At 31.0% G+C, this 14,319-nt stretch overlaps 1 protein-coding gene across 1 annotated transcript; it reads right to left on the reverse strand.

The window, feature by feature from the left end:
- Positions 1–1,378: 1,378 nt before the first annotated feature.
- On the reverse strand, positions 1,379–13,833 carry LOC132744378 (zinc finger protein 431-like; the record flags this gene model as incomplete). Its single annotated transcript, XM_060733096.1, has 5 exons — positions 1,379–2,404; positions 9,245–9,367; positions 10,798–10,956; positions 11,629–11,642; positions 13,643–13,833. Coding segments are annotated over 5 exons (720 nt in total), but the record flags the coding sequence as incomplete, so codon positions are not given.
- Positions 13,834–14,319: the final 486 nt, after the last annotated feature.

A 14,319-nucleotide genomic window follows, 5' to 3' on the forward strand; every position in this document is an offset into this window, starting at 1 on the left:
AAAGCCATTTTAAATTTTGTAAATATAGGGCTTCGTTTATTAGGGGAGGGTCATAATTATCAAATAATATATGGTAATATAGACTTACAAGTAATCAATTCATTAAATGTAAATCATAGAAAAATGCTTTAAATCTGGTCCTAAGAAACAAAGTTATAACATTCTTAAAGTTTTATAAATAAGTCAACAATCCAATTGATAAAAAGAGATATCATAAATAAAATGAAATTATAAGTCAACTATGCATTTTTTATACTAATTTTTGCTTATTTTACATCCTTAACACTAAACCCCTCCTCACCAATTCATTCTAAAGATATAAAAATGTTGCCTGTAAAGTGACACAAACTTTTCTTGTTTATTCCTGGCACTATAACTAGTCATGTTCGTTCATTCTTGTTTAATCCTGCCACTATAACTAGCCATGTTCCGTCATTTTTGTTTAATCCTGCCACTATAACTAGACATGTTCCGTCATTCTTGTTTAATCCTGCCACTATAACTAGCCATGTTTGATCATTCTTGTTTATTCCTGCCACTATAACTAGACATGTTCCGTCATTCTTGTTTAATCCTGCCACTATAACTAGCCATGTTCCGTCATTTTTGTTTAATCCTGCCACTTTAACTAGACATGTTCAGTCATTCTTGTTTAATCCTGCCACTATAACTAGCCATGTTTGGTCATTTTTGTTTAATCCTGCCACTATAACTAGACATGTTCAGTCAATCTTGTTTAATCCTGCCACTATAACTAGCCATGTTCTGTCATTTTTGTTTAATCCTGCCACTATAACTAGCCATGTTTGATCATTCTTGTTTATTCCTACCACTATAACTAGACATGTTCGGTCATTCTTGTTTAATCCTGCCACTATAACTAGCCATGTTTGATCATTCTTGTTTATTCCTGCTACTATAACTAGACATGTTCCGTCATTCTTGTTTAATCCTACCACTATAACTAGCCATGTTCCGTCATTTTTGTTTAATCCTGCCACTATAACTAGACATGTTCCGTCATTCTTGTTTAATCCTGCCACTAAAACTAAACATGTTCGGTCATTTTTGTTTAATCCTGCCACTATAACTAGCCATGTTTGATCATTCTTGTTTATTCCTACCACTATAACTAGACATGTTCCGTAATTCTTGTTTAATCCTGCCACTATAACTAGACATGTTTGGTCATTCTTGTTTATTTCCTGCCACTATAACTAGACATGTTTCGTCATTCTTGTTTAATCCTGCCACTATAACTAGACATGTTCGGTCATTCTTGTTTAATCCTGCCACTATAACTAGCCATGTTTGATCATTCTTGTTTATTCCTACCACTATAACTGGACATGTTCCGTCATTCTTGTTTAATCCTGCCACTATAACTAGCCATGTTCCGTCATTCTTGTTTAATCCTGCCACTATAACTAGCCATGTTTGATCATTCTTGTTTATTCCTGCTACTATAACTAGACATGTTCCGTCATTCTTGTTTAATCATGCCGCTATAACTAGCCATGTTCCGTCATTTTTGTTTAATCCTGCCACTATAACTAGAAATGTTCCGTCATTCTTCTTTAATCCTGCCACTAAAACTAACCATGTTCGGTCATTCTTGTTTAATCATGCCACTATAACTAGCCATGTTCCGTCATTATTGTTTAATCATGCCACTATAACTAGCAATGTTCGGTCATTCTTGTTTAATCCTGCCACTATAACTAGACATGTTCGGTCATTATTGTTTAATCCTGCCACTATAACTAGCAATGTTCGGTCATTCTTGTTTAATCCTACCACTATAACTAGCCATCTTTTCGAATGAGTTTGATCACCATTATATAATCATATCCTAGCGAGATCATACCAAATGATTATTCTTAATAATTACACATTATTTCATTCTCTAAATGCTGAATTCTAGTGAAGCTGGTACATTAAAAGACGTCAAGAAGATGACCACAGCGGAAACATTAACCGTTGCTGTCCAGGAAAATGCTTAAAAATAATCAAAACACACTTAAAACCATTCTTATCACTCTACTTTTCACTATCCACAGAACACAAACATTAACAGGGAAATGTGAAGTTTATCCCACTTTTTAAGCAATCCCCATAATAAGAGAATTTGATACATTCATTAGTTCATCACTATTGTAAACTGTCTCTAATTAATCATCTAAATGTTTCAGCATATGAACTCTCAAATGTCCTTTCTGTTTGAAAGCTTTGTCGCAGTATTTACACGTGAACGGTTTTTCTCCGGTGTGAGATCTCATGTGTCTCTGCAGGTACCAGTTGTCACGGAACGCTTTATCACATATCATACATATTCTCTTTAACTTTCCCGATGTATCAGTCGGTCCTTGTCTCATAGCAAGCCCTACATATGTATGATCTATATCTGAAATATATAACATATATATATATATATATGTACAGGTTACATGAACTATACAATATATAAGATTATAATTATGAAATAAATTGGTCAATTTTCTCTTATCTATTGTATAAAGGAGCAAATTATAGTAACAACAACAACAACAACAACACAAATTTCACAAAAACAGAACTCACTTGTTATATAAAGTACCAATACTTCCATTCAACCTATAACAAATACAAGTAGTACCAATACTTCCATTCAACCTATAACAAATACAAGTAGTTTTTTACAGACATTACGGTCACTTAATACATAAATGATCTGACTGAGAAATACAATCACTTGCTTTCTTAAACAATACATGTATTTCTAAAAAGGTTATTTTTTTATAAATTTCTTTTCATTTTAACATGAGTTTTATATTACCATTATAATGCACACATAAGGGTCAGCACTGTTTGTTATTCAATAATATATGAGCCGCTATGGCAAGCCAACAGCATGGATCCTGATCAGACTGCGCGGATGCCCAGGCTGCTCTGGATCCATGCTGGTCGCAAACGCATTATATTGGTTTTGTCATGATGCGGCTCATATTTATTATATAAGTACAAATTTTTCTCTAAAAATGACAAATTATTTTGTCCAGATTGAATGATGGTCAAGTCCATTTTAGATATTTAGTGTGGTAAAAAAACAACAGATAATATCGATGGCTCAGCGCAATACTGGTCTAACTGCTATTTTTGAAAATGTTCAGGAGAGACAAAAAACTGATTTTATTCAAAAATACTTATATTAGAAAATATTTTTTTGCTATGTTAACATTAATTATAATAAGAAATAATGCCATTTATATAATTTTTTATTAAAATGTTACAAATTGTGTATTTTAGAGTTAGACCTTTATTGCGCTGAAATTCTGAGCGCAATACAAGACTAACTTGAGTTAGACTCAAATTCCCTCTTGCAATTTGGTAAAAGTGGTACAAATATTTGAGTTAGACCTGTTTTATGTTAAATATTCTGATATAATGAAATTTTAAATTTTGAACGACATTGTTTTGTTAATTTAAACATTGTTTAAAATATTTTGCTTTAAACATTGTTTAAAATATTTTGCAAGTCTGTAAAAGAACTTTACAAAGACTAAATCCTTTAATATTTTTCTATTAATATATCATGCGAGCTGACTTTAGATGAAAGTACACTTCTTTCTCCTTTTTCAATTTGTTTGAGATTCAGATTTACTTAAGATCTTTTGCAGATTATCTGTGCAATAAATTTGAATTCTAAACAAAATGCAAACAGTTTTGATTCATATAGTGTTATGAACAGTAGTCATGAACAATGATGACTGACGATCCAGGTATATATTATGATATCTAACAGGGAATGTACATTTTGTATAACTCACATTTGTACAAAGAAGACACATTTTATTTTCTCAATGCACACCATTACTGCCATTGGTGCTTAAATGCTATGATTCCGATATTACTGTTATGCGCTAAATCTTAATGAATTTAATGTATGTGGTTCTCTTTTCTGATGATATAATCATTTATAAATATCAAATATTTTCAAAAATGAAAACCGCTGTTAGACCATGCTTTTATTACAATGTAGTTTGTATGTACTTTCTCAACTGATTAGAGTATATTTTGAAAGTGTAATGTGCAAATTTTATGACATGTTTTGCTGAAAACTTTCATTTGATACAGTTGACTCTCAATAAGTCAAAATCACTTTACTCAAAATTCCGTGTTAGCCGAAGTCCCGTCAAATTTCCTTCCTTATCTTTGTATTTTAACTCCCCTTAGGTCAAATTTTGACTAACCAAGACTCCTGTTTCGTCGAAAAGAAAATTTGGTCCCGTCAGTTAAAGTCCAACATATTGTCATCTCAATTAGTCGAAGTGTGAAAACAGTCGACTGATCAAAGGTCGGCGACATCAAGGTGAAATGTTGCCACTCGTGATTCAAACGTTTCATGGTAATTATGTCTCCCCCACCTCGGGGGTCAATTTCTCGTTTCCGGATGATAACTAGATTTCCTATAGACCTACAGACCTCAAACTTCATAGGATGATTGGTCTTATTGAGCAGATGATCCCTATTGTTTTTGGGGTCAGTAGTTCAAAGGTCAAGGTCACAGTGACCGTTGGTCAATTTCTCGTTTCCGGATGATAACTAGAGTTCCTTTTGACCTACAGCCCTCAAACTTCATAGGATGATTGGTCTTATTGAGCAGATGATCCCTATTGTTTTTGGGGTCAGTAGTTCAAAGGTCACAGTGACCGTTGGTCAATTTCTCGTTTCCGGATGATAACTAGAGTTCCTTTTGACCTACAGCCCTCAAACTTCATAGGATGATTGGTCTTATAGAGCAGATGATCCCTATTGTTTTTGGGGTCAGTAGGTCAAAGGTCAAGGTCACAGTGACCGTTGGTCAATTTCTCATTTCCGGATGATAACTAGAGTTCCTTTTGACCTACAACCCTCAAACTTCATAGGAAGCATCTTCTCATACAACCTTAACAATAGAAACCATCCATAGACAGCCTTCATTGAAGTGACTACCGGGTATTTACATTATCTTATCTCCATTTCCATTCCTGTTTCCATTCACAGTTATTCTCAGCAGTGGGGGAGACATGCGCTTTTTTACAAAAGCATCCTCTAGTTTTAATTGTTGGTCATCATGTATTATTAACACGTCGTAAAAGTGGCTTTAATCGGTTTCAGGACTTAATTGGTTTTAAGAAAGTTGACTCGGGTGTTAGTTAAATAACAGTCTAGGTATTGTTGTGTCAACGTAACTGACATTTGTATAATTAATGTTCCGTCGTTCACGATAGTTGCTACTTTCGTATTCGTCTGATGATCAATTCACTCCAAATATTAGATAAATTGTTGAAATAAATGTTGTTATTGTGCTTTTATTGTTATGAATTGTCATGAATGCTTATTAAAACATGTACTTAACTGATGAATCAGGCACAGGTATATACATGTACGAATGTCAACGTAATGGCGCAGATCCACGTAACTCGAATTCCGTTTCTCTCGAAGTAAAATACCCAGTCCCATGGATTTCGAGTTACCGAGAGTCAACTGTATATCAAAGTCATTTCACCTCTTAATTTTGACCAAATAACAAGAGGTTGTCAAACATATTTTAGAGAAAAAAGTAAGGCAGTACAACCCACTATTAGGGATTCATAGAACAAAGTATTGTTAGCACATGATATAATTCAGAATCATTTTAGTAAAGTTAGATGTGCTTTAAACACTAACTTGCAACCACATACTCATTCTGATATGAAAAGGCGCACACCTGAAATTACTAATTAAAGCACCATGTGCACACCTTAGATTAGCACTTAACAATTAGAATGGATAAATGTTTGAATTTTCTCATTGACACTGATTCTATACCAAAAGCAGTTGATAGTCATTACATTTTTAATTTCATTAAATTTGATAGGTAAAATTAATGGCTTTTAGATCTAAAATGAAACATTTTTATCAACTTATAGCTGTTTCTGCCACATAAGTCAAAGAGTTTTTGACAATTGCACTCTCGAAATTTCAATGGAGCTGTGTGATGTAAAAAATTATCAGAATACAAGAACTAAAAAGGTCATTATAATGTATAAGTGTGCATATTTTGATTTTTTCTGCACATATCACATCAGACAGAAAGATATTGTATCAATAATATAAGTATTGTGAAGAGTGTGATTTGCACATGTTGACACTATTTTGTTATTGTATTGTTTGAGTTGATAGTGTAAAGTTTATATTTCTAACATGACCGGCATTTTTCCCTATTGAACATAGAAGAACCGAAAGTTTGTTATTATGCTATAAAATCACTGTTTGATGTTCGATATTAAGACATGTGACGCAATCATTATACACGTGACGTAACCACTAAAAATGTGACGCGCTGATAATAAGAACGGAAACAATATAGCTAAATATCGGGTACGGCAGCATTTATTTGTTAATTTCGTGTTAGAATCGAAATAATATATCCAAATCTGTGATTTTATTGCTTGATAACATTACTGTTTGTCGTTCGGATGTGCATTAATTATATCACTCCGGCTGCGCCCTCGTGATATAATTCCTCGCAACCGAACTCCAAACAGTGATGTTAATGAGCAATAAAATCACCGATTTGGATATATTGTTTCTTAAATAACTTTATTTGATTAGAGAGAGTGATACAGAAGTAGATACATAATTTAAAAATAAAAACCCAAGAACGCCCTCAAACCTGAAATTGGTCATTGTGTTACAGGCTAAGTTTGATTTGGCAGTGAAACAATGTACAGTCTACCACCTTACACCATTTTAAGCAGAACACATTATATAGATATGAATAAAGTGTAAAATTAAGAATTAGGAAATCTCAGCATATGATTAAACAAAGGTCAAACTAAAAAAAATATGAATTTTTAGAGGGGGATCAGAGGTTATGAATCCACTAATGTAACATATGTGCAATTGGCTAATATTTTGCGAATGATACAAATACAAAGCACTGATGAAGGCAAATAATTTCTAGTGTTTTCATGAATTCTCACATTCTTGATAACACATTTCAATGGGATATGCATATTATTTTATTATTTTTATATGAAACATTTAAGGTCTAACTCAATGATTTTTGAGGAAAATTGATATATTTGACATCGCAATAAGAGACCAACTAAAGTTGGACCTATATTGCACTAACAAAATTGAACTACCTGAGATAGACTTTTATTTTAAATGTAAATAAAAAAGGCAAAAAAAGCATAAAATACCCTAAAATTTTCACAGAATGTGTATTTGACCTTACATGATCAAAATATGTAAAAAAGTGATTTTTGGTAAAAATGTCACTTAGACCAGTATTGCGCTGAGCCATCGATATAAGAGATCAAAAATTCAAAGTTAGCTACCTGTGTGACAGCCATAATGTAATGGCATGGGCGAGTGGGTTAACCTGTAAGACTAGGATTTCAAGGATCGTTAGCAGCATGGGATCAATCCACATCAGGGGCAAGCCATTTGTTTCCTTACCCAAGAAACTTGACATTAATTGTTGCAGTACTGGTTGGTTCCAGGAACAGATTAGAGAGTATGAGATAAAAACATACTGCCCTATTTGATGAATGCTCTCTCACTTTCTTGCGATTCTGAGAACAGAATGGTAAGGGGGTAATATATAGCAAATGAACAGGTGAAAGACAAAATAAGTTTTCATTTTGCAATAATTCCTTTCAATTTTATAGTTTACTTCCATTGGATGATAAATAACTCATGTGGCCGAAGAAAAGTTCTATAAATATGTATATCTATCAGATTTTATCTGTTACAAATGTGCAATTTTATAGAAGAGTGGGGCAGTCTTGTTATAATTTTGGCAGATTTATATTTTATCCCAAACAATTTTCAACATCAACCGCTGGTCAATCACCATTATAACAGTTTATCTTTTGAAATATATAGTTACTTCAACTCAACTTGACAAAGAAAATATGAGCATACTGTCACTTTAATCAAAACTAATTTAACTTCACAATAAAATATATGCACTAATACCAAAATACTTACTGAATTTTAACTAAACACACAAGCTAATAATGCTTGGTACAGGTAGAAACCTCTTAAATAATTGTGTACAAACTAACACGTGACAACCATAATTGAGTTTAAATGAAATTTTAAAATATATTTTTATCTTAAACAAGAAAAATTAAAAATGAAACATTAAACATAATATATTATCTAGACAATATAGTATGTATAGGTAGAACAGAAGGTGAGTTTATTCAGAATTAATATTTTATATTTTATAACTCTGATGAAGACTCGGGGAAAGTCGAAACGTCAGTTATCATTAATTAAATCCTTAAAAATTACCCGGTTTTGATTGGTTGTTCCACTTTTTTTAAATTTTCTTAGAATTTATTTTAGAATGATTGTGTGCAAGATTATATCCATTCCAGTACCAGATGTAAGTTTCTTTCTTCAGGATAATTATGGATAGCCCCTGACAGGGTTTGAACCTATATGGCTAGTGGTCAGATTACTTATGTCCAACACACAATAACCATGCCTCCATAACACCACTCCCAACTTCTTGAAATAAGTTAAGGCCACTGTACAAACAGTTTATAGTACTGACAGATGTTTGCATCAATTACTATTATATGTACTGACTGACAAATCACATAATCATCAGAAAGCTATAAGAAGGGCTGTTGGTAGGACAGCGTGCCAGACTCTTCTCAGTGCTTGATAGTCAAACAAGAGCCTAGATCATGTAGAATTTTCTAAGTTAAAAAAGGGCCATAACTCAGTCAAAACCTATGTTAGAGTTACATGCCTTGGACAGTGATCTCCTATTATGCTCTCAAATAAGTGTATGAAGTTTCAACCCATTCCCTTCAGTAAGTTATGAGATACCAACTTGCATACAACCAAAGTATGTAGCTGAGTGAGTACATTAGCTCTCTTTATTCTACGGATACAAATGAAGTTCTCAATAATCAAGCTAAAAATAATATACTTAATTGAATGTATTTAATTGTAATTTTTACATCTATACTTCAAATCACAATGAAAACACAATCATGCAATTACTCAAAACAAGTCTCACAAATTGTCCGGGCCTTTTTTTCTCCTATAAAATGTTCATTTATGTAACAGTTGCAAATAACAGTTATAAACACAGTGGACTTTAAACATTTCTGATTTCTAGTCACAAAATGAACAATTTAGAATATATTGTAATGTACAGTCATGTGTGAATGTAGATTTCCCTTGGTTGTAAATCCTTTTCCACATTCCTTACAAATAAATGGTTTTTCTCCGGTGTGAATTCTCCTGTGAGTCTGTAGCTTCCAGTTAGTAGGAAAACTTTTGTCACAAAAGTCACATCCATGTTTCCAAGTCTTTGAACTGTCTACTTTCTTTCCTGAAATATATATATATAAATATGTATATATTATACAGAGTTTAATTAAGACCATTACAATTCTATCCTGACTATGAACATTTCTATATGACAATGAGGAAATAGGTCAAGCGCATTTTTTGCTTATTATAAGGACCCTGGTTGAATGAAAAACTAACTCTCTTTCAAAACTTCAAAAAAAAAAATCCCTGAACAGCAGCCAAAATAATTAAAACTTTTTCTACTCCTGAAAAATTCTAATTATTTTGACATGCTAATGCCCAAAATGCTAAATATTGTTTCCCCAATTCATTTACTTTAAGCCAGGGGCCTTTCACTATCCCCTTCAGGTGTCTGTTTAATCAAATTATAAGAATAAAATATTTGAAACTGAACTTTCATTATTGGCCATCAATAAACATATTTGAAACCTAAATATACAAGATAACTAGGAAAAAAGTTGTACCCTTTACCAAATATTGATATTTCTCAAAGAAACTAACTGATACATTTCTAATTTTCCATTCTTCAACAAAAAGCTGTTAAAATGGAATAACTATGTTTGTAGAGTAAATTTAAGATTAAATTTCACATCAAAATAAATGGGTAGTCTATAGAATGTCTTGTGTTAAGACAGCAGCAATCAGACCTGACTATATATTGTAGAACAAGACCAGGAACATCTCTGCCATCTGAACACTGGTCACATGATTAATTGCTGCAGCCAACATCAGAAAGTTTATTTTCATGCATATTAGACTTCCCTAAAATATTGTAATGGTCAGTTCCAAAAATGGAAGCTGGACAAGTTCATTTTAAGAAATTCAGCAGGTTAAGACCTATAATAATTGACATTCATTTGCCAAAAATAATACAATATATAAATTACATAATTATGCCTTCTTGTATATAAGCTTTATTTCGTAGGTTGTCATTTAAAAGTTAGTATTTACAACAAGATCTGATTAAATTGTGTATATATAATGTTAATGTCTTCCTCCTACTTAAACAAAAAAACCTTTTGTTATAATTTTATGTATGACTAAAATCTTTCAGGTACATTTTACTTGCCTATTTCGTGTCATGCATTTTCTTTTTATAAATATTTACAACAAGACTTGTACACCAACATCTTTTCCTATCCGGTACAGTAACATCACACATGTCCTATTTACTGTTAGACCTCAAATCAGTCTTATCTACAATAATATTGACTTCTTAATGTCAAATTGACTTGTAGAGTTAAACTACTGTCACACTTCAATTATTAGCAACGCTCTTCTTCCTTAATATTTTAATCAATCCACGGAAATTGAAACTGTAGAAACAATTTTGAAAATATAAACAGGATCTTCAACATTAACAGTATAACGAAAACAATTATGATTAATTCTATAATTTTAGATGTACGGCCAAATGGGAATTCAAGTTTCCTTTTGTGCTGAAAGTACGCTCACAAAACCGACATTTGAAAGGTCGTTCTCCTGTATGTACTCTACGATGTGTCTGTAACTTCCAATTATCACGGAAACGTTTGGGACAAAACTCACAGACATATTTCCCCGGCATCTCATTGGGAAAGGAAACTTGTGAACTTCTAACACTCATATCTGAAAATTGTAAAAAACAAAAAATTGATTCAACAACTGGAAGTCAATATCAAAGCTTTATATAGACTTGATAAATGTTTACTAAGTTTTCTTATCAATTATAGTAATGTTACAGTCAGTGCGGCATTATAATTATGACAACAAAATAAATATTTCACATAATTTAGAGGGGAAATGCTGGAAACTATTGACCGTAGACTAATGTTTACTAGTAGCTTTCTTATCAATTATAGTAATGTTACAGTCAGTGCAGCATTATGAATATGACAACAAAATAAATATTTCACATAATTTAGAGGGGAAATGCTGGAAACTATTGACCGAGCAGATTTCAAGGTGTCTATACACAAGAGATATTATTGTATTTTCATGATGATTCAAATATTGCAATCATATGTTATACATAGACTAAATAGATTGAAATTTTAACAATGTAATGTAGATTATGTATTCCTGAAGTGTTTTTGTCTGCAATGCTTTTTGGAACTTATAAAATTGATAAATCTTAATTTGAGCATCATATTTATGATATAAAAATCATAAAAAAAATTTATTACAGGATCTTTTAAACAGTTGCTACATTTGATTGTTCAAGTGGTGACGATGATGAAGTTTTTATGTCACCAGTAAATTGACAGAATAATGCCAGCCTGTACATCAGTTCTGTCTTACCAAAATCTACACAACTAAAATCCCAATAGTCCAGATAAACAAATATTCATTCAAAGCTAGACAAACCCATAATATAAATAAATCTAAGAATTATTATGGAAGAGATTCATTGACAGGAAATGTGTTTTCCCCTAATTTCCTAACTAATCTAGTTTATCATAAGATGTTGAAGACATAAGTAACTAATCTATTTTATCACAAGATGTTGAAGACATAAGTAAAACAGTTATCAACAAAATATGACAACCATAATTATGAAATGATAATAAAATAACTCTGGTTCTGTACATACTAGGAGAGAAAATAAAGTAAACAAGGATTAAGAACAACATATGAGAAAAAGCCAGCCAGATTATTCAAAAAATAAATGAGCTGCATCACGACAAAACCAACATAGTGCGTTTGCGACCAGCATGGATTCAGACCATACTGCGCAGTCTGTCCAGGACCCATACTGTTCGCTATCAGTTTCTCTACATGTAATAGAGTTGGAAAGCGAACAGCATGGATCCTGATCAGACTGTGCAGATACGCAGGCTGGTCTGGATCCATGCTGGTCGCAAACGCACTATGTTTGTTTTGACGTGACGCTGCTCAAATTGCTAATCTGTTCAGAACCCGAGCCAGTAATGAACATTTATTTTGATGATAGCTCCTTACTGTAACTTAACTGTTACTGTTCATTTATTTTGATGATTAAGCTCCTAGCTGTAACTTAACTGTTACTATCTTTAGCAAAGCTTGGTAATAATCTTTAATGGTGATACAGTAACAGTTATGAAACCTACTTGTATCATTTTAATAACTTGATAAAATTTGTGTGGAAATACATAACTTATAGCTACTGACAAAAACATTATATAATAGAACCATAAAAAATTAACTATAAAATAATGATTTAAGTTCATTTATTTATAATGTCTAAAATATTGAATTAATAAGTTTATTTACTTACAATGTCTATATAATTCAACAAATACAATGTTATTGAACAGGAAATACAATGTTTTAATTTAAATTTCTCTAAAACATATTTACATATTAAATAATATTGGTTTGTTATTGTAAGTTCTCATAGAAAAACAGGGGAGATAATATTGTTCATAAACAAATCCACTGATTGTAATTATCTTTTAACTAACTATTATTCATAAGACTAGGCACAGCTACCACTAATGTTTGTTATTCATAAATAACAATGTTTTATTCACATTCCATCAACCATAATCAGAAAAACATAGTTTCTTTATTTAACTCTCCACTTTCATTCACTTATCAGCAGTCAATATGTTTAAAATTAGGCGTATTTTAGATAGCAACATTACTGAATTTGTGTCCATTGCGCGTTCAAAAATTATTGTAGTGAATAACAAAAAGTTCAACTTTATCTATTATTTATTAATTGATCAATTAATACATTTCCTTCTCAAATTATATAAAACATTTAAATCTATTTATAAAACTTTAGAATATGGATGTTTATAATTATTTTAATTTAATGTTCCAATTTCATTTAAATGACAGATAATTTCTTTAACAAGCTCTAACCTACTGAAAAAATGAAACTGCAAGCTTTAAATGAAAAGGATAATGAAGAAATATATTCATACATTAAAGTAAAAATTAATATTGTGATTGTTTGCCTAATTATGTTGGAAAAAAAAATAATCTTAAAGCATTATTTCATTATTTGGTCATATGGCACAATTAAGAATTATTATAATGAAAAAAAAAACAACAACAGAATGAGCAAATGAACTGAACATATGCACATTAAATATTAATCTAATAATTTACTACATCAATATCGGGAAATATTTCTATTGCTGGTCCACAAACAAAATTAATGTAACACAAGTCCATGTATTTTTTTTATCCATACTCAGATTCTTCCATGTTCACAATTCTTCATAGCCTAAAATATTCCACTAAGATTTCATATAGAAATATCCCAGTAAGAAAATACTTTTAACCATCATATTAATCATACATATGAATTAATTTGTTTTAGTGCTGGAGAAGGTTCATATCAAGATGTGTTATCATATGAGCTTTCAGATTACTTTTCCCTTTAAATGTTTTATGACAAACTTCACAATTATATGGACTTTCTCCAGTATGTATTCTCATATGTTGTTTCAGGTTCCAGTTATCAGTAAAAGCTTTGTGACAGATTTCACAGACAAAGTTCCGTGATCTTCTCCAATTTTAAAAAATTTTTAAAAAAAAATTTTTAAAAAAAAAAAAATTTAAATTTAAATTTTTTAAAAATTAAATTTTTTTTTTTAAATTTTTAAAAAAAAAAAAAATTTTTTAAAAAAAAAAATTTTTTTTTTTTTGTCAAAAAAAATTTTTAAAAAAAAAAAAAAAGAAAACTTTAAAAAAAATTTTCCCTTAAAAAATTTTAAAAACCCCCCCCAAAAAAAAAAAAAAAAAGGGGGAAAAAAAATTAAAAAAAGGGGGGGTTTTTTTTTTTTTTAAAAAAATTTTTGTTAAAATTTTTCAAAAGGGGGGGGTTTTTTTCCAAAAAAAATTTATTAAAAAAAAACAAAAAGGAAAGAAAAATTTTCCCCTTTTTAAAAAAACAAAAATTTTTTTTGGGGGGTTTTAAAAGGGGGGGAAAAAAAAAAAGGGGTTTTTTTTTTTTTTTTTAAATTTTTGGGTTTTTTTTTTTGGGGGTTTTTTTTATAG

This window comes from Ruditapes philippinarum, unplaced genomic scaffold (assembly GCF_026571515.1).
Source record: "Ruditapes philippinarum isolate M1 unplaced genomic scaffold, ASM2657151v2 ctg3261_1_1_1_1, whole genome shotgun sequence".
Taxonomy (NCBI): domain Eukaryota; kingdom Metazoa; phylum Mollusca; class Bivalvia; order Venerida; family Veneridae; genus Ruditapes; species Ruditapes philippinarum.